The sequence below is a fragment of the Centruroides vittatus genome, unplaced genomic scaffold (genome assembly GCF_030686945.1).
Source record: "Centruroides vittatus isolate TY-2023 unplaced genomic scaffold, ASM3068694v2 contig_12, whole genome shotgun sequence".
Classification (NCBI taxonomy): domain Eukaryota; kingdom Metazoa; phylum Arthropoda; class Arachnida; order Scorpiones; family Buthidae; genus Centruroides; species Centruroides vittatus.
Window position 1 is genome coordinate 197,261 of NW_027120767.1, and position 27,840 is coordinate 225,100.

The 27,840-nt window shown below is 29.5% G+C and overlaps 1 protein-coding gene across 5 annotated transcripts in view; it reads left to right on the plus strand.

Moving 5' to 3' along the window:
* Positions 1-27,840, plus strand: part of Atac3 (Ada2a-containing complex component 3) — a 52,826-nt gene that overhangs the window by 16,326 nt on the left and 8,660 nt on the right. For 4 of the 5 annotated variants that reach the window (XM_067279939.1, XM_067279958.1, XM_067279930.1 and 1 more), the window contains exons 2-6: positions 14,137-14,262; positions 20,465-20,662; positions 23,456-23,620; positions 23,771-24,065; positions 24,213-24,290. In XM_067279939.1, the coding sequence (XP_067136040.1) occupies positions 14,155-14,262; positions 20,465-20,662; positions 23,456-23,620; positions 23,771-24,065; positions 24,213-24,290 (844 nt within the window). In that variant the 5' untranslated portion in view covers positions 14,137-14,154. Of the gene's footprint in view, positions 1-506; positions 678-14,136; positions 14,263-20,464; positions 20,663-23,455; positions 23,621-23,770; positions 24,066-24,212; positions 24,291-27,840 lie in introns of those variants that run through there. The other variant, XM_067279948.1, reaches the window with a different exon arrangement.

Sequence of the window (27,840 nt, forward strand, 5' to 3'; positions counted from 1 at the left end):
CAATATTATTTTATTTAATGAATAATTTATATTTATTGTTGATAAAAATATAGTTTCTGTATAATTTTTACACAAATTATTAGACTACATATATAAAATTATATAAGATAATTTTTGAATTTTTTTTTATGCAATGAATTTTATGAGTAAAATGTATTTATGAAAATTTTCCAAATAAACAATAATATTTATTACAGGTTTACTGTTGATTTTCTGGTATCTCTTTTAGTTTCAGCATAATTACAAGGGGAACTCAAAATTCCCACAATCATTGTACTGCTTGTAGATCTTACTGTTGAAGAAGAAAAAATTATATAGCATATTAGATCTGTCAGCTGTAAGATGTTGGAAAGATATTGATAAGGTGTATGAAATGTGTGATAGTATTGATAGAATCAACTTTACTTAAACCAAGATAGTAGAAAGTCTCTAAGGATGTAGAAGCAAGGTTCAAGCTTAATAGAGGAGTATCTACTAATCTAATTCATCTACTAATATCTTACTAACATTTTAGAGGTTACTGACTTAATATGCTACATATTCTTTTTATTTTCGCAGATATTACTTATTCCGTTAGATTTTCTACACTGCAATTGCTGGTGATTCCTTTACTTTGGGAAACTTTTAGCTCACATTAGGAACCATAGCTAAATGTAATAGTTAACTGTACGAAAGATGTAAGTTTCAGTGATATTGAGTGCAAACAAATATCTGTCCACATTTAATGCAAATTATGTTTAATTCAAGTTTTAGCAGCTTATAATGCTTTAGAAACATATAATACATAAAATTAATTGTCTAAGATACATTGTTGAGTTGTTATTATGGGTGCATTGTCTAGTAAAGTCATTTAAAGTAGTTTTGTTAAAAGACAGTTTTGTGATTTTGCTTTAAGTTTGCTGCTATGGTGCTAGTCAAGTAAAATTTGAAAATACGAAAGAGAAAATTCAAGATGACTGTCACAAATGACAAAATATTTGTAAAATTTTTTAGGTGGGAGAATATGTTTGTCATTGGTTATCTTCATAATTTTTACAACATCAGCTAAAATTTTGCCTCATTTCTGAGTGAGCATTCAATTTATACAAAAATAGTGTTTATAAACTGCAAAGCAACAATTGTAGAATTATTTCTTCAAAAGTGTAAGTTGCTTACAGTGACCTCCAGCAACTTTAACTATAGCAGCCTTACCATACAACACAGTCTGTGTCCTCAGTTGGTCTAGCAAACCCTTGTAGCTAAACATAGAGGAAAATTGACAGTCAACTCATATTAAAAATATTCTAATTATCAAGTAATAAATATAAATACTAAAGCCGTGGTCACACCATGCGACTTCTAGCCGCACAAGCAACTGCAACCGAGACGGCTGTTTCCGTTAACTAGTAAAACCCTTTGAAAACTGGCACGACTGCAACCGAGACTAGAAACGAAAAGTTTGTTCTATTTGCACCAATTGCAAATGCGCATCCAATCAGCAAACATCTTTGTGCCACGTCATACAGTGACAACATTGAAAATAGTTCATCCTCATGGCAGATAGTTAGAGAATTGATACTTTTACAGAATCAAGATTGATTGAGCTTATTCAGGCCCACGAATACCTGTGGGATTTTAATTCTTCATTTTATCAAAGGTTTTATCTTTTTGTGTATTCTCGCCAGCTCTATCAAAATAATTGCCTTTTTTTTCTTTTATTCATTCCAGAAAAGGAACTGCTTGCACTTTTAATAAGAAAAGTGGCTAAAATTCCGTAAATACTCTGAAGTAGAACATAAAATGTCAGTAAACTCATGAAAGTAGTCAAAATCAAGCTACTGTAATTTTATTGGTTTATTATAGAGTTGTGTTTTTCCAAGTTGCTTCGTCAGCCAACAATGTGTGACCATGAGAAGACGCGCACCACTCGCGCTTGTTGCAGTTGTGGTTGCCTGCGCGACTGGAAATCGCATGGTGTGACCACAGCTTAACAAATTTTGATTAAAATTATACAGTGTTTTTTGATGAATGATATTTACCAATGCATTAATATAATTTAAAATAAATAGTTGCTGCAAATCTATACACAATAGAAATAAGGGTAGAAAATATTACTAAGATTTTGTGTTTTCAAGAATGAAAAAGTGATGTTAATATTATGTATAGATAATATAATTTACTTGTTTAAAAATTTTTACAAAAGTAATGTTTTAACAAATACTTGAAGTTAAAATTAATAGTCGACTTCTTGACTTGAAGGAAAATGTAAATCATCTTGTTTATTAGAAATCAAAAAATTTGTTTAAAAAGTATTTTGCTCTCTGAACTAAGCATTTTCGGCATACATTCTATTTATTAAAAAAAAGCATTATTTTCAAAAATGTTTAGTAAGTTTTTTAAATAAGTTTTCTGTCTTTTAATAGCTAGACCAATTTATGTTTAAAACATTAACGTGATTAACTGCTATTATAAAATACATTTAAACCATGTCATTTGCTAAATTATATTGAAATATTAATTATTATCTATTAAGTTATTAAGTTGTTTAACGATCAAGGTAATTTGTCATTATAAATGACATTTGCAGCTTTAATTGTTGAACAATTTAGAATACTTTTAATCAAATTTAGAAAATTGGAAAACGTGTCTACTTGTTATCCTAAATTGTTTTAATTATTTACTTAATGGTCAATTAACAACTGGTATAATTCGGTAAACAAATATTTTTCGATGGTAATATATGACTTAGAATAAATATTCTATTGAATAATTGTTTTCATAAATTATATAATGTATTTTAAAATTTAGTTATGCGATTTTAATTTATTATGTAAAATAATTATGATTAGTAGATAATATATAGATATCAAAATTATAATATTTATTTAATATGTCTTCTTAATTGTACCGTAAAACTTATCTTAATGCAAAACTAAAACATTACAGAAATATAGGATCTGAAGTGAATTTTAGTGAAAATTTACTATCTTAATCTCAGTTTATTACTCACAAAATAGTTGGAATGAGCCTAATTTATTAGTTATTTAAAATCATTTTATGAAAGTTATGCTTATAAATAAAAACTATCATTAGAATTTCTTATAGAAAATTATTAATTAAGGGAATGAATTTGTAATCATTTTAAATACAGAGTTAATAATTATGTCTATAGAATATTTGTTTTTATTCATTTCATCTTTCAAACTTAGATATATAAGAAAAAAATTCTTGTTAAGTAGTTTATTTCATGATCTTAGATGAATAAAATATCGTTATAATTAACTTTTTAAAGTTAATTTATGGAAATGTCAACATTCATAGCCAGTTTCTGAATTTTTTGGATTTAAATACTTAATCTTATTTATACCTAACACTTTGATTGTGAATACTGTCATAGTTTTTGTTTTCTGGATATCTCAAAGGGGGACAATTTTATTTTATTAAAACTTTGACAACTAACACTTTATTTACAATAGTATAGCTCATTACTTCATATATCAGTTTAAAAAATTATATAAAAGTTCTTACGAATAAATTTCTATATTAGATACATTTACAGGAAATCCTCGTTAATCTGAACTTGGATAGATCAAAATCCCTTCAGTTTGTAATTGTACTATTTGTCCCAGCCAGGGATATAGAGGTTTATTTGTTAAGGGATTTGATTAGTTCAGAATACGCTTACTTTGAAGTGAAAATTCTTTTGGAACTATGTATATTTAGATTGAGGTTCATGTACATACCACCATACTATAAATGAATAATAGACACGAACAACTTTAATCTGATCAACATGGCTTCACTTTTATAGTAACACATTTTTGGATGTCATCTTATCCATTGACTATTTTTTTCTATCTCAATTTGCCTTTTTCTCTTATCTCATAAAATACAGCTGGGTTTCAGGGTTGCAAGATTGGGCTATAAGGAACAGAATGAGATACTTGTAAGGCTCTATGTTACAAGATTTGGGTGACTTACTGCTTTTCAGGCCACTTTAAAAGTAATTTTTGGCTACATTTCGAGGAATTCTGCTTTACTTTTTGTAAAACTCTGGCATTCTGTGAGGTTCTCACTGGACATGTACTGTTTACCTACAGTTGTGATTATTAGTCCCTTGAATTTCTAACTAATGAGGATTCATTATTCTCAAAATTTTTATACATTCTGTTTTTATAATTTTGCGTGTGTTTTGCTGTTGCATTATTTTAAATTTCTAAAAATTTAGGATGAAATTATCTATAATTTTTGTTAATAATAAACACGTTGCATATTATTAATATATATAAATACAACACATATCAGAAATATATATTAAAAATATTGAAGACTAAATACGAGATATTTTTAATACAAGGCAAGAAAACTGCATTTCCAATTACACTACCTCAACCTTTGTTTGATCCTTTGCTTCCAGACATATTTAATTTACATATAACCATGGTAATGCATTCACATGGTAAGCAGCAGTTGTGGGTTTAAGTCCCATTCTGCATAGATTTTTTTTCTTCCAAAATTTTCTGAATTACTTAATAAATATTAATTTAATTATAAGTATTAAATTTAATAAGAGATGATGCGTGAAGCCTACCTCTAGTGGCAAGTTACTTGGTATTTAATTATTACTAGTAGTAGTAATATAGCCTGATTTAATTAGCAATTGTTTGTCTGTAATAGAACTATTGGGTTTTGAGATGTTTGTTTATGATCTAGGTAGATGGATTTGTGAGTGTAGTGAATTTGGTGAATTTTGTTGAGTAACACAAAAACCCATAATCCATCTTCTAGAAGTGCTCTCGAGGAGTCAGCTGACAGTTTCTTTTTCCTATCAGAAAAAGGTCTCCTAGTGGAAACCATCTTTAAAACTGTACTGTATTGACTCTTTTTATAATCCTCAAGTTATTTGGAGGAATTGGAAATGGGTTGTTTTAGGAAGTGTGTTTGCTGAAATAGAATAATTATTCCAGAAAATGGATGATAGATTCTTATTTATTGAATCTAAATGTTGTAGCTAATGGGACCATTGGGAGTTGGGAAACTTCCAGAGGTGCCAATAAGACTGGGCACTGGCACACTGATGCTGGATGATCTACATTTTGTTATAAAATTACAATTAAAACTTAATATATTAATTGAACTTATTTAAATATATTTAAATATCTATACCAGTGGTGCATCCAGAAATTTTTATTGATGGTTTACATCATATTGATCCTTTATCTAAAATTTTTGTTATTAATAAACACATTGCCATATGCATGTTATTAATATATAAATACAACACATACCAGAAAGCTTACCTAATAGTTGTTCTTGAATGTCAATAATTTTTAAAGTAAACAACATCTTCCACACTTTTCCAGCAATAAACATTTTATTTAAAATGGATGTTTTTGACTGGTGGAAGGTGTTGTTTACTGTACGAAGGTTTCAGCTTTTGAGTATTTGTGATACAATATCTTTTAAGTTTTCCAGTTTTTCAAGTAGACTGCAGATGAACTTTTTTAAAATTAAATATATAAAGAATAGATTAAGACAATGCCAAACGATCGCCTAAATATTGGGCTATAACGTGGCTAGTTAAATGATTAGTATAAAGCAATTTGACACTAGAGGTAGACGTTAGGCGCCATAGGCCTATATTTAGGTGATCGTTTGGCATTCTATTATATACAACTCGGGCTTTGAGAAGTTGTTATTTATGAATAGATTAAGATCAACCCCAATTGAATCTTGATTAGAAACTTTCATATTAATGAACTGTGAGAAGAAAATTTTCAGCAGGGTTGAGAACAAAAAAACTTATGACACTCACAAATCAAGTCCCTATTATCAAAAATATTTGAATAATTATCAGTGCTAACATGTGCGAGATGATTGTATTACAGATGGTCTGATAAATAGTTTTTAAAAACAATGTTTTAACGTTTAGACAAGCAGATTTTAATTTTTGTTGTGTTAATTAATGGAGGGCTTAAGCTCTGTAACCTCACTATGGTTCTGCCTGTTTTAATGCATGAATGCGCAGATATTTTTTTTAATATTCCTTTTATACAGGGAAGTAAGAAAACACTTATTTTATTAGTCTTAAACATCATTTTTGTGACTTTGTTCTACATTTCATAATATTTTTACTTAAATATAAATACCTAAATTTTTTAGTTTTTCAAAATGATATAAATATTTATTTTTAGGTATTGAAATGTATGACTGTTTTTGTTGTTATTCAACAACGAATAAGTAATGTTTTAAATATTTTTTATGTATTTATTAATTTATGATGTGATATATTTGTAAAAAAAATGGTTAACTGGTCTATTTCTCCCTTCATGTTTATAGGTGCCTGCATTGATCCATATATTTCCCAATGGTCTTAAAATAAAATAAAATGTATTTTGTTACTAATTTTATTGGGTTTGTTTTTGAATATATACTATATACCAGGGGTGGCCAACTTTTGTGCACATAAGATCTACTTTTATCATAAAAATGTGTCACGATCGACTTGTTGTCATAGGCATAGTCTACAGTTACAGTTACAGTTACAGTGAGGAAGGGGAAGTGTGAAATACACACTATGTTTATACACTGTTTCAGTACGAAGTGCACTCACTGCTCATGAGTCGAGTCATAACTGCATGCATATAGTTGTGTTCGGTTACAAATATAATACATTAAGTCAAGACATCGCTAGCGATCGACCAAAATTGGCTTGGCGATCGACCGGTCGATCACGATCGACTTGTTGGCCACCCCTGCTATATACATTCGAAAATATGAATTGATTGCTTATTTTGAATGTGTTGCCTGATGATGGCCTTAAATAGATTGACAATGTTTATTATTTTATTTGGTTTTTACAACTACTCTCCTGTTGAAGATCATACTTTTTTCTGACTTACTGAAAAAGCTAGACACCCGCATAATTGCTGAAAACAGAAAAAGTATTAAGTAATCAACTTCTTCCTTCTATCAGCCCTTAACATTTGCATTTATAATGATCTGTGTTTGTTTGACGTCATCAGAAAAATTATTCTCATCGTCAACGATTGCAATGTACATATAATTTCTACTCTGAAAGCTGTAACAGTTCAATTTTTACCATCAAATCCAACTTATAGATTGTCATCTTTACATCAGAGAATCATTCAAAACTTTAAATTGAAATAAAGAAAGCTTATTGTATGAAAGATGTTGCATGTTATTGATGATTAATCATGTGAGTTTGGAATGAATCTGCTAGATGCAATGCAGATGATAAACAAAGCTTGGATTTAAGTTTTACAAAGCTCCTTTGCAATTTATTTACAAAAATAAAGTTTTAGTCAACAATCTATTGATGGTTTAAGTAAATTGAAATTTTCATCAGAATCCATTGACAATGTCAAAGAACACTGGGACTATCTTACTACAGTAGTAAATGATGAAAATTTAAGATTTTATCAATGTTGATGATGACCTAGTTGTCTGCGGACACTTATATGAGGATGTCATCGTTGCCAAAGCAAAAGAACTAAGCATAAGAAAGAAGCAGTGAATATGAGGAAGAAATAAATCCTGTCAAGGACAAATATCTGTTTTTTCTATATGTAGGGAAGCAAGAAAGGCTCTTGAGCTTTTAAGTAACTTTCTAGAAAGTACATTATTCATAAAATAAGATAATTTTGAAGTTGATCGACCACATCAAAAACATTGTTGAGCAATGAATCATGGACAACAAACTCATAAAACAGATTTTTTTCACTAATAATGTCAATGTTTTGTTATCTCTACATATAATTATTTAAAAAATAATATATTACAATACAATACATAACATATAAAAATATTCTTTTATATTTTATATAATGTATTTAAGTCTAACTATATTGTTTGTATTGTGATAGTTGCTGTTTCATTAAAACAAAAAGTTTCCATAACTCAAAATTTTATTAACATGAAAAGTTTTTCTCTATTCTTTTCACTTCAAGTCATTGAAAGTCTGCTTCATAGATTATTTTTATAATATATATTAAATGTAATTTTTATGTCATCCATTTATCAATTCTAATTCTTATTGCATAACAAGTTTAAAATTTTTTATTATATAAGAATAACTAAGATTAAATACGGTGTATATTTAATACTTTATTAATATTATACTAGTAACATAAATTTTTATACATATATATATATTTCAATATACGATGAACAATCAAGTCATTTTGTATATTTATACATTAAATTACTTAAATTACACAAGTATCGTTTACATAAATCGCACACCTGTTACCAAAACTTTGGCCTAATTAACTGCAATATGTTTCCTGAAATAACAAATTTTATTATTTTCTATATAAAGTTTAATGTTGCCATTATTTAATTTAATAATATATAAACATTATATATTTTTAAACAATATTATATGGTGGGATCTAGTATAATATCAAATATTTGAATAATTACTATTTTATGAAGTTTGTTAAAGAAATGATAATGCTTTAATTATTTTTGCTTTATTAAATGTGAATACTTAGAATGAACAAATACGATGACCGAATAGTGCCGAAAGATGCTATAAATTGTTCATAATGAAAGGTGTACCATACAATTCTTAAAAAATATATGAAAAAATAAATAGTTTTTTAAATTAAAAATCACTATTTAATTTGCATAATTATAGAATTAAATATTGTAATATCGTACAATATAAAATGAATCACATGTAGATGTAAACTTGACAAATAAATTGAACTTTGTCTTTTTGTACTGTACCTCTGATGAAATTCTATCTGTTATACAATTCAGATATGCATATGCTCTAAAATATATCAATTAGTTATGAAGATATATTAAGAGACGTTTATTGGTATAAATTAAATTGCATAGTTATATTCAAATAGTTTATTGCTATCTTTAATTATAATTCAAAATATAAAGCAGCGTTTTCCATGGCTTAATTTTAAATAACTTTAATGATAACCAAATGGTTTTTAGTATTGCATAAATCATTTGCAGAACATATTTTTCCAAAGTAGGTAATCGGATACGTTACTTATCAATTATACGAAGAAAGATATTTAAAAATGTTCATACTTTAATTGAAAATTTGATTTAAATAGTAAAAAATGAAATATTCAATATGATTATATAGTTTTAGCATTTTGGATATTATAATCTTTTATTAAATACGAAAAATTAAAACAAACTTTTAAAAAAACAGAAATGAATAAAAAAATTAATGTATTACTTTCTAAATTATTCATATACACAGTAAATGTAGAGAAAGTATATAAATAGAGGAAAAAAATTGATTCCAGATAAATGATTAATATCCACAGCTGAAGTGATGACGACATAAAACCAAACTACTATTAATGAATCTATGATTTTCTCTACATTGAGAAAGGATCTTTTGTAAATATTAATGACAAACATTTCAGATAATGGTTAATCAATCAGTTGATTTATTTGACTCATAGCATAAATATTTTCAAAAATATGTATTGAAAATTAAAACAACAATTTGAATGATTTTTTTTTTAATTCTAAATTGTGATTAAAATATATATTATAAGATGCATTATAAAGTTTAAAAAATATATAATTTTTGAAAGAAAAATTTAGAATTGCAAATATAGTAAAAATAATATAGCAGTAATGCGTTAATATGTTTTAGATACATTTAAGTAATGTAAATTGTTGATGTACTTTTTCCTCTAAGTATTTGATTTCTATTAATGTATCTTTTATATTGCTACAATGTGTGTATCTTTTTAAATTATTATTTGTTATCGTCTACACACTTACATCACTGTATTAGAGTTCGAGTTGCTATACTTCTCCATATATATTCAACTAAAATTTAAAGCATAAATATTAATATAGATAATTCATATTAAGTTTTATGCATTAGAACAGTGATTCTTAACCACTGTGCTGCGGCACTTTAGTGTGCTGCAAGATTTTTGAAGTGTGCCATCACTGTGAATACCCGTACATAAGTGACGTCAGACAAGTAGTTCAGTCGGTTCTACCTTCCTAGGGCGCATTTGGAAATTGTAACAGGTGTTACCGATAACTGTCGGTAGTTATTAACATGTCTAGAAAATGTTACCTAAATAACCAACTACATTTAAAAATCACCGTTATGACGTCACTGGTGTCCTGCGGTACTTACCAAGGTAACCGTGTGTGCTGCCAAATTTTTAAATTATTAAAAATGTACCATGATGAAAAAAAGGTTGAGAATCACTGCATTAGAATTTAAATATGAAATTAACAAAACGTATGCTTTATGCAAGCTCTGTTGCATTCACAAAATAAATTAGTCTAAAAATAATTTTATATGTTTGTCAGTCTTTCCTTAATCTCGAGAACGGAGTTACATAAATGAAATTACAGACCATATATGGAAAGCTTAACGGCAGGAGGTCCTGATTAACTGTATATAAACTTCTGATGCAAACTAGAAGTCATGTTATTTCAATTCAAAAATTTTCCCCCGAAAGGAGTTAGTTAAATGATCGGCATGGCTCCATTGCTAATAGAAAAGTATGATGTCCAGGGGCAAGAGACCACAGTACTAATTTGAAGCGGAGAGCATATATTTTAAATTAAACAAATTAAAAACATGATTAAAAATTGCAGTCAGGCATTGTAGCAATGTCTCAATAAATATTTGTTTTATGAAATTCGAGAATAACTGGAGGAAATAGTTTACAAAAACTTACACCTTTATAAATCAGCAATGAATTTAATAAAAATAAAAATGTTTTCGATCAATTTCACTGATCTTCTTCAGTTACAGAATATAAAGTAACAGAAAAATAAAATAACATTAATTTGTATTTACATTCTTTTATTTTTCTGTTCCTTTATATTCTGTAACTGAAGAAATTTTTTTATTTTTATTAAACTGGATTTATAAAGGTGTAAGTTTTTGTGAAATAATTGCTTGTTTAATGACTGACGTTTTTTTTTTTTCTTTTCCAAAGGCCAGTTGCCATGACAGTACATTGCTTGTGTAGTTTTTGTGAATTACATGTTTACAGTACATCTGGAAAATAAATGCACAGGAATCAATGAGAGTGTTGATTTTGTGCAATGTGTTCATTAATGTTTTTTGTAGATTTAACATGGTGTAGTCAAATACTGTATCTTATCAGAGCATGTGTAAACAAATTGGAAACATGCAGCATTGTGCACACTGGTACAAAATATACAGCAATGTCTGCAATGTTTGGATTGTGTATAATTTGTTGAATTTTTAATTTTACAGATATACGTAAATATATATATATATATGTTCATGTATATCTGCAAAATTAAAAATTCGACGATTTTAAAAAAAATTTTGAAGTGTATTCAGTAATCAACTATTTCAAAATTCCGTCAGTTAACTCTAAAAAATTCCTATAAATATAAAAATATTAAATTGATTTTAGGCTTTTCAAGTTTTCAAAAACTGTACTAAAAATATTAAGTATTGTGTTATCAGTTAACACGTTTTTATTTTCATTATAACTTCACGAAAAATTTAATAAAATATTATAAAATAATTTTAATTTGGGTCTGAAAGAATTCATTGTATATTAAATTTATTTAGCTTAATGGTATAAACTAATGTAGTAGAAAATATTCATTTTATCAAAAAGTATAGTTTTCTTAAAATCGTTTTCAAAAGTTTTATTATTAAAAGAAATGTTTTGATTTCTGTTAATTAATTTGTTTCATTGAGTTGAATAACTGTTTGTTCCTTATTATTGCCTAGAATTATAATAGAAATAGTATTCAAAGTTTATATTTTAAAATTTTCATCAAAGCAAACAATATTCCAAAGTTTATCCAAACATAAGCTAACTGCAATCTGCCCATGCTCGAATCTGACTCGAGCATGTGGGGAGATTGGGCTCAAGAGGGCAATTTTAAATATATAAATTAACTATATAATTTAGAAGCTTTTTTAGTAGTGTTAATAGCAATTTTGCTGTCTCAAATTAGGTTTAAAAGTTACTGTATTTATATAAAAGTGAGTTACACTTTTTAATGAATTTTAAGGATCTGAAGTTGGGTTGTGGATTATATTAACAAAAATGGAAAACATGATAACTTCCTGATGTATGTCCATGTGAATGTTAATGATAATTGGCACATTTGGCTGTCCTCATTGTGGGTCTTGCTGAGCCTGCCATAGGTAGCAAATATAGACACCCATAGTGCCCATGGGTTCTTTATATATGCTTACAACATGATAAGCTTATATAAAGAAATTGCTCATCTGAAAAGTGATAGATTCACTTATAAAGGGTGTTCCCACTGTATATAATATCCTCAGAAACAGAAAGACAACACTGACATGCTTAGGGTACCAGGAGTTTATAGGATTTCATTGAGAGACGACAGATTCGAGTGTGATCTTGAGTACATCAGTACTATGCAGTCATTCAAAATAAGGCTTATGGAACATAGGTATGGTATTAATAAAAGAAAATACAACACTGCCCTAGTCAGGTATACCACAGACAACAATGTTTAAACCTACCTGGACAAGCTTCCATTATATGACAATCTAAACATAACAACCAAATCAGGACACTGGAGGCTCTCAAGATATTCAAAACTGAAAAGGGCTTTTGCATCAATTTTAAAGATTAAAAATGATTATCATGTGTGACCAACAATGACAGATGATCTAAACAATTTTGTAAATTCTCATTTATACTTTTATTTTATGTTACAGAATTTATGTTATTTTGTATCACATTATGTACAATTGGGCATTATTTATGTATTTGAACATTTTAAAATAAGTTTAAATTTATTCCATTTTGGAACACAATAGCCTTAAGATCTTTTAAGTAGATCAAAAATGTTTGTATTTTATCTGCATTAAACTATTTTTCTTGGTTTAAAAATTATGGTGCAGATCATTTTCATGTAAATATGATAATTTGTAAATTAATTTAACTTTTGTGGGATAAGCCAGGGGTTACAGGGGGGTGCCCTATTAACCACTTAATCAGCACGGATTGGAAAGATCCAATCTCAGAGTCATCGGATGGGTTGTTGTCGAGTGGCGAGGGGGTGAACAAGTCGACAGGCGTCGTTGATAGACAAGAGACAGGTTAAACTAACAAATAAAGCATTTATTATATACTTAATCTAATATACAAGAGTATATATACATTAAGAATAAAATGACTAAATGCGGTTAACATATAAACTTAGAGAATGGTGATCAACCTAATCGCTATGTTGCGTGCCTAACCACTAGAGTGGGAGAGAGAGTTTACAAAGGTTTCAGCCCTAAATTATACTTCTATTTGCTGCCGGATGACTGCATGCGATGATTGTGTGGGAACATGGAAGCTGGAACCGTCCTGTTTTCTACCATTCTCTTCACAGACAGGACCAGGACGGGAGACACATGTACCAAAAATAACTTCCAAGTGTTGCCCTAACTTTCGATAAAAGCAATCGTTGTCGGCTCAGTGCCAACGACGATCGCTTTTATACGATCGCTGTTGGCACTTAGCCAACTGGTCATTCGTTGTTACAATGACCAATTCACAGGTGTGCGTGCGATGACTTGCGATTTCTTCCTGAATTGTTGATGTTAAAAGTTTACCTCTGCTCCATTTCCGTGAGATTGTGAGATAGTTTTCTTTCTCATCGACTAATGTTTACAATTCCTTCAAAAAAATCATTTAACAGTAAAACTCAAAACTTTACACCCTTAAACCATCGGGCTCACACTTTCATACAACATTACAATATTGCTTACTTGTTTACCAATTATTATAATAATTAATTTAAAAATTTATGAAATTATAGTACAAAAAATCTAGCAACATTTCAAATTTTATCTCAAGTTTTAAATATAAATGAAATATAAGTTAAATTTTTCGTGAAGTTACTAGACAAATCGAATAATTTCATATCTATTTGAAACATGATGTAAAATGCATCTATTTTAATTATATTAAATTATTTGGTTAAAATTATCATTACTGTTATTATTGTACAGCAGTAATCTTTGTTTTAAATTTGACTATATTACTGTAACAAAACCATAATATTTCATTATAAAAATTAATATATTTAATTCAATTAGTATAAAATAATTTAATTTTAAAAATGTGACATGGTTATTTAAAGATTTTTTTTTTTTTATAGCCACCTGAAAATTCTGCCATGTCCCTTGTGGACTTAGGCAAACGTCTTCTTGAATCAGCTAGGCTTGGAGAGACAGAAGAAGTAAGACAATTAATGACGAATGGTGCTCCTTTTACAACAGATTGGGTTAGTATAAATATTATAATATATAGATATGAAGAATAATAAGTAAAGATAATTTTTGCTATTTATACTATTGAGTAGAGAGAAGATATCTGTGTGCATGGAATAAGTTCCAGACATTTGCCACTATATTCACAAATTATCCTTCATTATTGCTTTTTCAGGAAATCAAAACATTTATAAAAATAGTTTTGAAATAGAAGTCACCAGTCTTACTAGCAGTGGTTAGAATGTGAAGGACATTCTAAAATTGAATTCAAGATCAAAACATTTAAACAATCAAAATTAACAGACAGTGATGCATGTGTACTATGCAAAAAATACCACATGCATGTCTATCATACTTGCCAATGTGATAATGTTACTGCAGACAAAATTATAGTCAGCAAAAGATAAAGTATAGCTAGTTATACAAAAGTGCTTTTAAGGGCAATATGTGAATTTATTTTAGTCTGTCACATAGTATTTTTAATTATTTTCTCCCAACCCTACATGCTTGGGTCTCTGTCCATCTGTCACCAAGGATGACCAAATTGGATGACACAATGGTAATTTTTTTGGATCTCATCATATTTGTATTGGGTACCTGCAGTGGTGATATTTGGCGGGTTCGCACAGGTTCAGCCGAACCCGTTGTTAAAATTTTCAGTTTCCCAAACCTTGTTAAACACACGGAACATTTCTCAGTGGGTTTGTTTTTTTTTTTTTTAAATATATTAAAATATGCGTATTATACTCTGTAATACTACTAAACTAGAGCCTTATACCCTGTTTGAACCGAGCATTTCAATCTAGATTGTGAGCAAGGTCAGGGAGTATGTGTTGGTGCAATCTCTCTCGATCATTTCAATCGAGGTTTAATCGCGATCGATTCAAGAGAGTTCTTGATCCAGTCATAAGAGAGATCCCAGAATGCCACGCACGTGAGATAAACAAGATGGCTGTCGAACACATGTCGGGCTATGGACAGCGAAAGAAAAAGTATAATGTATCTCGAGAGATGATGACACGTGTGTATTTCCATAAGCGCCATTTTGCAGTAAAGATTACCCCTGCCTAAAAAAAAAAAAGGTCGACAGCCCTAAAATATTATCGTTACCTGCCCTTCACCCATGGCTCGTTACGTTCCAAGTACGCCACTGATTGTTAGATATATGGTTGCAAGAAAAGGTATTGTATTTATTTCTATTCAAAACTTCCATTTTATTTGTTGGTGATTGTCAGGGAAAAATTTTCTGCTAGCGAACCCCTTGTTAAATATTTCGAATATCACCACTGGGTACCAGATATTGAACAAAAGTTTCTAAAAAGTCCAATTGTATTAGTTCCTATATATAGTCTATAACAAAAGTATAAACATACCTGTTTTTTGAAGCTTTTTAAATTTTAGGTTAAAAACCTATAAAAGTTACTGATAGCTACAGCTTTTAAATATAATTTAATACATTTTGGTAAATTTTTATATCAAAATGATTACTAGTTTAAAATTTATTTCAATTTTTTAATTTTGGACTGTAACAAAATTATAAACACAGGCTTTAAAAATGACTAAAATTGTATAATAATTTAAATTGCTCTTCATATTATTAACAATAGAAGGCAGTAATAGTTTTGAAATCAAATATGGTGGCAATTTAAACAGTGTTTAGAAATTTTGAAAGGATTTTAAACAATGTCTCGTGGTTGCAGTCCAACAGAACAAGAAATTCGTGAAATATATTTACTACATGGATCTGGCAAGTCATTAAGGCAAATAGCAGCTAGTTTTAATCATTCTACATCTGCTGTAAGGCACATTTTAGAACAAAAAGAACAGTGTGAAAAAATTAAACAATTTGGTAGGCCTGAAAGCCTGACTGACAGAGATAGACACCAAGTATTTCAATTAATAACAAACAAAAACATGTCATCAAGAGATACTGCAGCTGCTCTACTAATCAAAGCATTGCACATGACTGTTTGTAGAATCCTAAATAATAATCAGAATGTAAACTTCCTAAAAATGAAATGTAAATCAAAATTAACCAAACAGCAAACATACATCAAACGAAACTCGATATCATAAGCAAATACACCAACAACTGCTGTAAATTTAGCCCGATCATTTACGGCAGTTTTTGGTGTATGTGCTTAACCAAACAGCACCAATTAGTTGGACTTCAATGGGCAAAAGAAAAAATGTCCTGGATCTCGGAGTGACATCAAATAGTGTTTGCAGATAAAAAAAAAAAAAAAAGGATTTAGATGGCCCAGATGACTTTTCAAGTTACTGGCATGACTTAGAAAAGAATGAAGAAGTGAAAATGAGTAGACAACAAGGAGGAGGATCAGTAATAGTGTGGGCAGATATTGGATATGTTGGTAAGACAGACTGTTTTTATTAGTGGTAAAATAAACTTTGAAAATTATCAAAAGATGCTCTATGACAATTACATTTGGGCTATTAATTGGTAGAAGTAACTGGAAATTGTAACAGGACAATGCTTCAGTACATACCTCAAATTCAATGAAACAATGGCTTGAAAAAGAAAAAATTGAGGTAATTGATTGGCCATCTAGAAGTCCAGATATGAATCCCATCGAAAATCTATGGGGTTGCCTAACATCTGCTATCTATGGAGGAAACAAGCAGTATAATAGTGTAAATGAACTAAAATTGGCAATTATGGAAGCATGGGAAGCACTAACTGAAGAAAAAATCTAAAAATTAGTAAACTCAATGCTAGACAGAATATTTCAACTAATTTCATCAAAAGGTGGAGTTACAAAATATTAAAACAATTTTTAATTGTTATTTCTTAATATTGTGTTTATAATTTTGTTACAGTCAAAATCTAAAAAACTTGTATAAATTATATAATTATTTTATACTTATTAAACTTTGTATAAATAAGTTAATTAATATATAAAATCATCTTATAAAACTTTTACTATTAAATTTAAAAAAACAGGTGTGTTTATACTTTTGTTACAGACTGTATATTGCAGATTGGCTGACTCAATTGAACACAAATTGATGGCTTTTAGGACCCTCCTAAACAGGGTGAACTTGCTCTCTTCCTTGCCAATGCATAGGAGACAAGAAATTAAGTTAATAGTTTAATCATTCCTTCCCATTGCCACCCACACATGATAAATGGCCTGATTAAAAGCTGTTTCACTCACAAGAAATTGATGCAAGATCTCAATTAAGACAGACCAAGTGAATAATAAACTCGTAGTCACATGGAAGGCCTTTAGCTGCATTAGTTTCATCTTATGCAAGATCAACTGATATGCAGATTGTAATTAAGAGGCCTAGAGGCCTATCATCCATTAAGCAAAGTCTTGCATCAGATTCATTATCTAATGGATATGAGCCTTTAGAAAAACCAAAATAATGAGTGTATATGTGATTGTACTTAACAGGAAAGCTAAGGAATTCTTACACATAGGTTTAATGTTTAGGTTAATCTCTTCAATGGTTAGAGAATATTAAGAAGTACTAAGTCATATCATAAAAATACTTCACTTACTCAATGGACATTAATGAAATGCCATAGTAAGTTTATAAATTGGATAGATTTGTGTACAAAGGATTATGAACAATGTTTCATTCCTATTTTAGGTAATACACCACCCGTCAAAAGTTAAGCACAGATTATAAATAAGACAATATTTTCAAAACCAGTTAAACAAATTTATAAAATTTTCATGGAGTTATATATACACACTTTAGGTATACACTGCAAACATTTGGGAAAAAATTAGTGAATGTGAACAGAAAAAATAAAAGATGAATGCAAGTAACAATAAATGTGAATACAAAAAACAGAGGTTTGAATACAAATGTTGGGGTCAATATGGAATGTGACCTCTTTAAGCATTAATGCAAGTTTGACAGCATTGACTCATACTTTCAATAAGAAATTTCAAAAGTGAGAAGGCAGTGATTGTAATTCACAGAAAAGAGTGGTTTAGAGGTCGCTTAGGGCAGGGATGGCAAACCTTTTTGAGTCCGCATGCCATATTGTAAGCATACTTAGCTTTAAAATGTTAATGCGTGCCAATGTATTAGACTTCGAATAATGAATGATATTTAAAGAAATTAAACGAATACGCTTTAATTCGAATAAATGTAAAAAATCTGATTGAAAAAAAGATGATCGGGTGATAAACAGAAAAGATGATTGAAAAAGACAGAAATCATATGATACATTATGTGCCAGATGATTTCTCTTACGTGCCACTTTGGGCATGCGTGCCATAGGTTCACCACCCCTGACTTAGGGTTTGGGGAGGGGCTATGACAGCTGAAACATGTTTCCCTAAAGATTCCTATAGATGTTTTATAGGAGTGATTCCCAAACTGTTTAAGCCACCACCCCCTTGGTTCCATAAAGTTATACCCAATGCCTCCAACCATACCTGAATGCTCTTGCATGTTTTTCCTTGTGTAAGAAAGGCCTGTATTCTTAAAAAACTTTTCTATGAATCTCACATTTTGTTTCCTTACCATACATTGTTGTTAACATCGGGAAACCATGTTTCTTTTTACCCATTTTAAAAGAGGAAAGGTAAGAGTTGTCAGTGACCCCAACCTTTGCCTATGATCACTGTTTAGTACCCTGCTTCCAGTACCCCTTGTACTGCCCACTTGCTTCTTTTTTGCCTTTCCAGATTTACTCACTGCCCAGAGAGGGATGATAGCACCCACTTTGGGAACCACTGTTCTATGGCTTTGAGATCTGGAGAATATGCAAACCATTCAATTTGTTTTATTTCTTCATAAAGGTATTGGTCAACCAGTCTTTCTCGATGTGGATGATCATTATCATCCATTAAAATGAAATCATCTCCCATTGCTCCAGTTTAAGGTTTAACATAGTGGTCCAGTATCTCATCTCAATACCTGTGAGAAGTAATGATACTTCCATCAAACAGATGGAGGTTGGTGCATCCACCTAATGAAAATCCAGCCTAGACATTCATTAAAAGCATGTCTTTCTGTTATGTTCTGGGATTTGCAATCTTCCTCCAGATCAATATCAGATTCCAGGGAGAAACTAGACTCATTTGTGAACAGGACATGAGCACATTGTTGAGTCCAGCCTACATGCTCCTGACATCACTTCATGCAGGCCTGTCTATGTCTGGAGGTTAAAGGCACACATACTGCCAATTGTCAGGTATAGAGTCCATACTTGTGAAGCCTTCCTGTAAATGTCTTCTTTGGGACATGATTATGTATACTGTTTGCACAGTAACAATTTCATTTTCTGTTCTTTATTGTCTACAGTACCTTTCAGCAAAAATAGGACTCTATGGGAAGATGCCAGTATTTTCCTAGTGTTCTTCATTTGCATATTTATGTATATTTTGCATAGTTTTAAGGGCTAAATGTTAGTTCTCATACTAAATTATACCTATAAACTAATTTTCATTAAGCTTTCTTGCTATTTAGGCTTTTATTTAGCTTTTTGTGATCCATGCTTAGCTTTTGACAAGCAGTTTACTTTGAGGTCATTAATTACTAAGATTTAGTCACTGATGCTAGATGGACAATGGGCCCTAAGCATATGGGGTTGAAAGAAACTAATTAAAAACTATGCAACAGATTGAAATAAATCCATAAATTGCCCTTAAGAGTGCTTTTGTATAACTAGTTGTACTTTGCCTTTTTCTGCCTATAATTTTGTCTGTAGTTACAATATCACAGTGGTAAGTATAATACACAGAATTTTGTGTTTATTGCATACTATGCATGCATCACTGTCTTTTGACCTTGGTCGTGCAAATGTATTTGATCTTGAATTTGATTTTATAACATGCTTTACATTTTAACCACTGCTAGTAAAGCTGATGATGATCTAGTTCAGAACAAAAATGTTTATATATATATATATAAATTTTTTAGTTTTCCAAAGAAGCAGTATTAAAGGATAATTTGCTTTTACATGGAATTGCCTCACTTACATCATTTAAAAATAAAATATGTTTTTTCTTTTTTTATTCTCTCTCTCTCTCTCTCCTTTTTCCCCCTTCTTAGAGTCTGTCATTTTGCAGATGTCTTCAGTCACTGGTTGCTTATGTAGTATGCACTTTGTGCTCCATGATTAATTTTATTCTGCTGTTAAATCATAATATATGTGCTAATTGGTATAACTTGTAGAAAAAGTTTTTTTCTTGCAATACATATAAACATTTTATTTTAAAATATTTATAGTTGGGAACGTCGCCTTTGCATATGGCAGCTCAGTATGGCCATCTAGCAACAGCTGAAGTACTGTTGAGAGCAGGAATCAGCAGGGACGCTAGAACAAAAGTTGATCGAACTCCTCTTCATGTTGCTGGACAAGAAGGACATGTTGAAATTGTTGAGTTACTTTTACGACATGGTGCTGATATTGAAGCAAAAGACATGGTATTAAATTCTTTTTTTATACATAAAAGCTTTTATTCATAAATGATATTGTGTTCGTTTTCTTAAAAATTAAGAATAGACAAAATTTTTTTGTATTTTTGTAACATATCTCGTGGTCTACTGGTTTAGAATATACTTTGACTGCACTTAATTCAGTTTTGAGTACTAAATGCTGTTTAGTTGCTGTTTTGATTATTAAATGCTTTTTTGGAATTGGTTAGATCTGTGGATATGGTCTCTAAATCACAATAATAAACAAAACACACTTTTTAAAAATTACAATTAAATAGTTTTTATGTTCCTAAATCTTATATATAACATCCAAAAGAGAACTGTTAGGAGACAGTTTTTTGAAATAACACAACTGAGTTCAAAGTTCAAACTAAAGCCTAAGACTTAGACTCTATATTGCCTGAACATACAATTGAAACTGAATTACACAACCTATGATTTTTCCATCTTCAGTTTGGCAGAAATCTAACAGAGAACAAATTTGAAAATCCAAGAGAAACGTTACAATTTTCTCTTTCTGTTCAGTTTTTCATTTGTGTGTGAATATGTGTGAGGGCAAATCTTCTAGTTGTCAAATTCATTAGACCTGTTCACCTGATCACTGGATGGCTTTTTATAGAATGTCCTCAGGATCTTTGGATCCTTCAGACATCAGGACTGACACCAGCTAGGGGAAGATTTCGTGTCCTATCTCACAATGTTCATGCAATGTTTAAACAAAGGGCTATGTTCTATCAAGCGGGGAGGAGTCATGGGTAAGTTCATGGTGAATGTCTGTACTTAAGTAACTGAGGGAATCAACAGGATAACAAAAACAATGAAGGATTTAATGAATAAAACAATACAAAGTAATATATATTTCAAGATACTTAATATAACCAATTGTAAATCGAACCTCTAAATCTAAGATACATCTCTAGATAAAATACACCTCTAAATAAAATACATTCTAAATAAAATCAAGAGAGAGAGAGTTTACAATCGGTGAAATAATGATAATATCTCAGTAAATCAAACTTGGAGAATGTGAAATGAATACTATTTATATGATAGCTTCCTTCTGGTCATGAACTGCGTCTAATGTGGCAAGTCTCTTCTTTTGTAGACTACATGTCTCTTATGGCACTTTCCTAATTCTTGTGGACTGCCCCCAAGCTTGTGAGTTTTTCCCTCATTTATTCTCAGTTTCCACCAATCAGATTGTAGGATTCTGATCGTCTGACCAGACACACATCTGACACAAGAGACAGATGTTTGTCAGATAATTGTGATAAGAACTTTCCAAGGGAAGTTCTATTTCCCTTTCCCACACAAAACATCGATTTTTGTTCTATTTTACAGCTAAAAGATTATTTATCAAGTGGAGAAATCTAAGGCTGTAGTAAATAAGATGAATAAATTATCGAATAAATTGCTTGCTATCTCTCATTCTCACATTTGTAGTTTAACCAAAAATCAAAGCGTTTTGTAAGTAATGTAAACAAGTTGTAAGTTGTCTCATTGTGTTATGTGTGAATTTACTCTCAACATTTATATTTTCATCTGTGCCTGTAAATGTTTTTGTATAGTCGTGTGTTTGACTAATTGAAGGTTAATCATGATTTTTTGCAATAAATGGTGATAAATAATTTTCTAATTGAAACAGTTGAATTAAGCAAATTTAAAAGCTATTCATAGCATTGTACTTGTTGCTTTTTACATATTGTTACAATGATAACAATAAGTAAAAAGCAATATTTTAAATTTACAAATTTCAAACGATCCAAAAGTATTGTTATTGTTATTGATCCAAGTTTAGCAAATGTCTTGATAATTTGAAATTATAAGCTGTATATTGATTAACAAACTGAAAAAGATATAAAACTTTGGATTTGATTTTTCTCAAATGTTATGTTTTATTAAATGAAGAAAAGTATCTTTTTGTAAAATATTAATATTAATCTCTGAAAAATGTTGCATAATTAATTTAATTTATCAGTAAAATTTATTTTTATGTTAATTTTGAATTATTATTATTATATATTACATATATAAAATATAAAATGTGAAGCAAAATGCAATTGGAGTATATCAATTGTAGAAAAAATGGAATAAAAATGCTGGTAATAATGAAAGTTTAGGTTTTTTCATCATTTGTTTATCTGTTTAACTCAGGGGTAGCCAACAGTTTTTGCCCCGGGCTGAATTGGAAAGAAAAATTTTTTCATGGGCCAAACGAAGTATTAAAATTAAATTGTGTTAGATACGAATACGCTGACCTGGGCGGCAGGTCAGGTTTGTTTGAACAGAAGTTCCTGACGCATGCACAATGTCATTTTACAATGCAAAGAAACGTACAAGCAAAAAAAAAAAAAGGTTGACAGGCAAGCAGCGCTGTGCGTCAAACGTCAGCATAAACAGAGTGACATGGCAGATGAGTTTCAGTTAGTGTGAGGTCTTTCGTTCTTCAAATAGTGTAAATTTATAACAGACAAATACAGAAGTTACAAATCTCTACAATGGAATTTTTTTTAAAAATGAAGACGTATCACGAATCATCCATTTGACCAATTATTGGAAGTTAAGTAGCTAATATTGAAAAATTAATCGCAAGCCACATAAACCCATTACGCGGGCCATATGTTGGCCACCCCTGGTTTAACTTGTATCGTTCCTCAAAGTCGGAAGAAGCCAGAGTATTTTTTACTTGTTTTTAAACTAAGAATATTCTTTATTATTAGTATTTATGAAATAATGTAGTTAAACACAGATATAATTGTTTTAATGTAATTTATTTTCTAGTTAAAAATGACACCCCTTCATTGGGCTGTGGAACGTGGCAATATATCTGTCATTCATAGTCTTTTACGGCATGGTGCTGATGTAAACATTTCTAACAAATTTGACAAAACTCCTATTGACATTGCCATAGATAATAACAGAAATGATTTGATACAACTGTTACAGGTATAGTAAGAATTTAATTTGCTGATTTATTAAATTGCTAAATACTATTTAAAAGTTTTATTGGATAATATAGATTAGAAATTTAATTTCAGTAAAGTTTATATAAAATATTGATTATTTTAAGTAAATTTTATCATTAATTTTTATTAGGAATATGTAAATAACAAGCCTAAAATAAAAGAAGAAATCAAACCAAGTTGTGCGGGAACAACTAAAACTTTTTCGAATAATGATGTAAAAGTACCGATAGCTAAACTGACCAACACAACAAATATTCCTAGTAGTCAGAGTGGTATATCATTTACATCTTCACCCATGTGTTCTTTAGGAAAGAGCAATAGGCCCATCTTTCTTCACGCTAATCTTGCTCACATACAGAAAGCTGCTGTTGCTGCAGCCGCAGCTTCTGCTATTGGTAATACACCGAAAACTGAAGTAGAAGAAGGTAAATAATATTTGTTTCTATAGAATTTAAAATTAAACTATATGAGACATTTTATAGATTTTATAATCAAAAATAATTTAGGTTAATTATAATGTAGAAAGAAATTTGATTTTTCAATATTAAAATAATTTTCATTATATATTTTAGATGATGTTTCTGATCAAAGTAGTACTTCTGTTTTAGCAACTTTGGCTGCCTTAGCAGAAGCTACTTCATCAAATACAGGTGAATATATTTAATTCTGAGTCTCAGTTCTGAATTATTCATTTCTATTTTCTGAAAATATTTTAAAATGGATTGTAGTCTTTTCATTTACAAGATGTCCTTTATCAGGATGTTTGTAAAAGTTGGACCTATTTTGTCACTTGAAATGCATTGTGGGTTAATTAGAAAATATAAAATTAAGTTAAAAGATATGTAAGTGTAATTAAAAACGATTACAAGAATTTTGGTATAGTACTTCACTGTAATAGAGAATGGTTTAATATATAGGGTGGATGGGAAGTAACTAGGCATGAGAAATTACTATAATTTTTGTAAGAATAATGCAATCATAATAAAATGTGTATGTTCATGTACAGTACACCAATCAGTGAAATTTTATAATTCCTGCATTGACAGTGTGGGCAGTGACCAAGAGGGATTGCATGCATTGTGGCAAAAAAGAAAGATGGCTGACCACTCGTGTGTTCAGGATTGAGTGCAGATTGCTGTGCAGAGATGGTGGCATTTGGTGAAGAGACATCATACCACAATCTGTCTGGAAACAATCAAGAATTGTCATTTGAAGCTAACATGACTACTGGTTTGGTTGCAGACACACGGAAGTGACCATCCAGCCACATCACAATCTGAGTAAAATAGTTGGTGGATGGCACCACTGCCTACATTGAATTTTAAGATATGCATCAATATTTCCTTTTAATAAGGTAAATGTCAAATAATTTTCATCATAATTGCATTAGAAACATAGAAATTATATCAATTTCTCAATGCATAGCTACTTTCCATCCAGCCTATAGAGAAAAGGTATCAATAGTAATGAAGAAAGAAAAATATGAATTAAAAAGAAAAATATTGTAATATGACAAAATATTAAAAATGCAAAAACAGAAAGGACAATGATATTAATTTAGACAGGAATTAGTACAAAAACATAATGGCTTTGCATTATAATCCAATAATGTAGGAAAATGTAAATGAGAATGTTGAGAGTTAGGAGTTTTAAAGGCTTAAAATTTATGATTATCTTATGGCCAGTGATGCCAGAGGATTGTTCATTGACGGATTCTATGTTAAGTGTCTAAGTGGCTATATTAAAGTGTTCATTCAAGTACTATTTGGTGTTTTTCCTGGTTTTTGTTAGAAAATTATAGAAAATAAGTTTATTTCCATTTGAAGACTGAAGAAAGGCATCAGATTTGTGGAACCCAAAATGCATTTCAAATAATTGAGTGTAAGGAGGAGGTTTCACTTTTATGGAACCCAGTATGAACCTGTTGATAAAGAGCATCTTGTGGGTAAAGATAAGATTTCAATCCAGTTTAAAGTGTTTTTAGAAAACATTTAAACTCTTAAATACTTTTTGCACAGAATATTAGCAAATGAAATAATTCTTATAATGAAAATTTGTAACACATTATACATATTTTCTCAAAACATTGAAGAACTTAAAACTGTTGTCAAAATATATAACAAAAATCTTTAATAATAAAATCATTTTATTTTATATTTAGTAAAATTTAAATTTACATATAATTTCAAAATATTTTAATGTGTGATTTAGCTTAAAAAGTTTTAAATAACTAATATTCATTTCTCTATATTTGAAAAAACAAATTTCTTTTTGAAATTGCATATTTCTATTGTAGAAACATTTATCTAATTTCAAAGAACTTCAGTTCTGTTCTCATAAGATTTAGACTGAGGAGAAAAATAATACTTTCTCTATCCAACTTTTGTACCTTCTATTCTGTAATTCTCTGAATGATACAAGTGATGACTTACTGTATGTTTAAATAATAAATTTAAGTTATTCATTAATGTGTAATTCTTTGGAGATATTTTATTTTTAAGGAAAGAAGAAAGTTTATTACAAATCACAGTAGAGTAAATTAGTGAAAAGGATTTTAAAGATGTTTTATACAAAAATTAATTTTAATTTCAAATATTTATTTATTGTAATAGGGATTACACTTCTATTTCAGGGGAATACAATTTTATAATTATTTAAATCTGGAAATAACAAATAAAAATACTCCTTTTTACTATAAACTAATGGAAAAGTGTTACAAAACTAATTTTTATAAAATTAAATATGATAAAATTATAAATTTTATCCTTGTATTTAAATAAAAATATGATGATATCAGATTGCAAAGATTAAATTTAGACATTTTTAGAAAAATTTTATTGGCAATTAACTCAGCAATGATTACAATTCAGCCTGGTAGGTAATCACCACCAATTTAAACCAGATTCACCACTTTTGCTGCAAACTTTCAATTGCATAATCATAGAATGATGGGTTTTTTTTTTTTTTTTTTTTTTTGAAGAAGGTCTTTGTGCATCATTTTCACATGGGTATTGTCATTGAACTGTATATTGGCAATATGGTTCTGCAGGGTTTGAAATAGCACCAAGTCTGAACTGTAAGTTGGATAAGATAGAATCTCCAGCCCAGACTGATTAGCTTCCCTAAAGGTCATCTTTGCTCTGCATTGCATGTGCCGGTGCATTGTCATAGTGGTATCAGACTTTGTTGAGTTTTAGAGTGTATGGGAACACTCAATTCATGATAATGCTATGGTGGTTAACTATGGATTATTGTTTTGTCAGTTGCAGGGGAACATTTTCATCAATGGTGGAATCACTCCCTGAATGGGGTTCATCTTGAAGCGAGAAATCTTTCTTGAATTTCTTGAACCAATCGTAGTGGGTCTGCCTGTTGACTGTGTCCTTGTCAAATTCTTCGCAGATGAGATCATGACCCTTAGTCACATTGTGGCCACTTTTGAAGTGATCAGAACAACAGCATGTGAATGTATTCTTTCAAAGGTTTCATATTGTAAGACAGTGCTGATGTATCTATTTTCAATGAAATGTGATGAAATGCATCTTGATTATTTATATACCTACATTGAATATTCTAGAACATTTTTTTTTCAGTTGTTTCTGGAAAAACAATAGAAATGTCTAAATTTCACTTTTTCAGCCAAATAAAATTGTAAAAATTTAGAATAATAAATAAAGTAATTAAAATACTTTAAAAATAAAAATCTTTTAAGTTTATATACAGACTTGTTGATGGATAGTTTTTTTATAAAAGAAATCAAGTTGTTTTATAATATATTTATGATAGATTTTTAAGATATAAATTATTTCATAGCTTTAGAATTATTTTTGTTATTTATCCAAGAACAAAGTTGGATAGGAAACTTTTTATAAATTATTATTATATAGTAGTAAATATAAAAAATAAGTTTAGCAAGATTTCATACAATTTTTATAAGTTGTTTTGTATATTTGTTTTTAATTATTATAGTATATATTTTCTAATTTTTGCAATTTTGTATACTTGTGAATTTTTTACATAAAAATTTTCAAAATGATATGAACTTTATTGTCTTTAATTAAATATATATCAAATGGTCATAAAACACTTCTGTAGTTGGCTGGTTAATGACAGATATAGCTACAATTATTGACTAGCTAAAAAGTACCTCTGACATCATGTAATTTGCATAACGAGCAAAACAAATTGTAAAGAAATGAC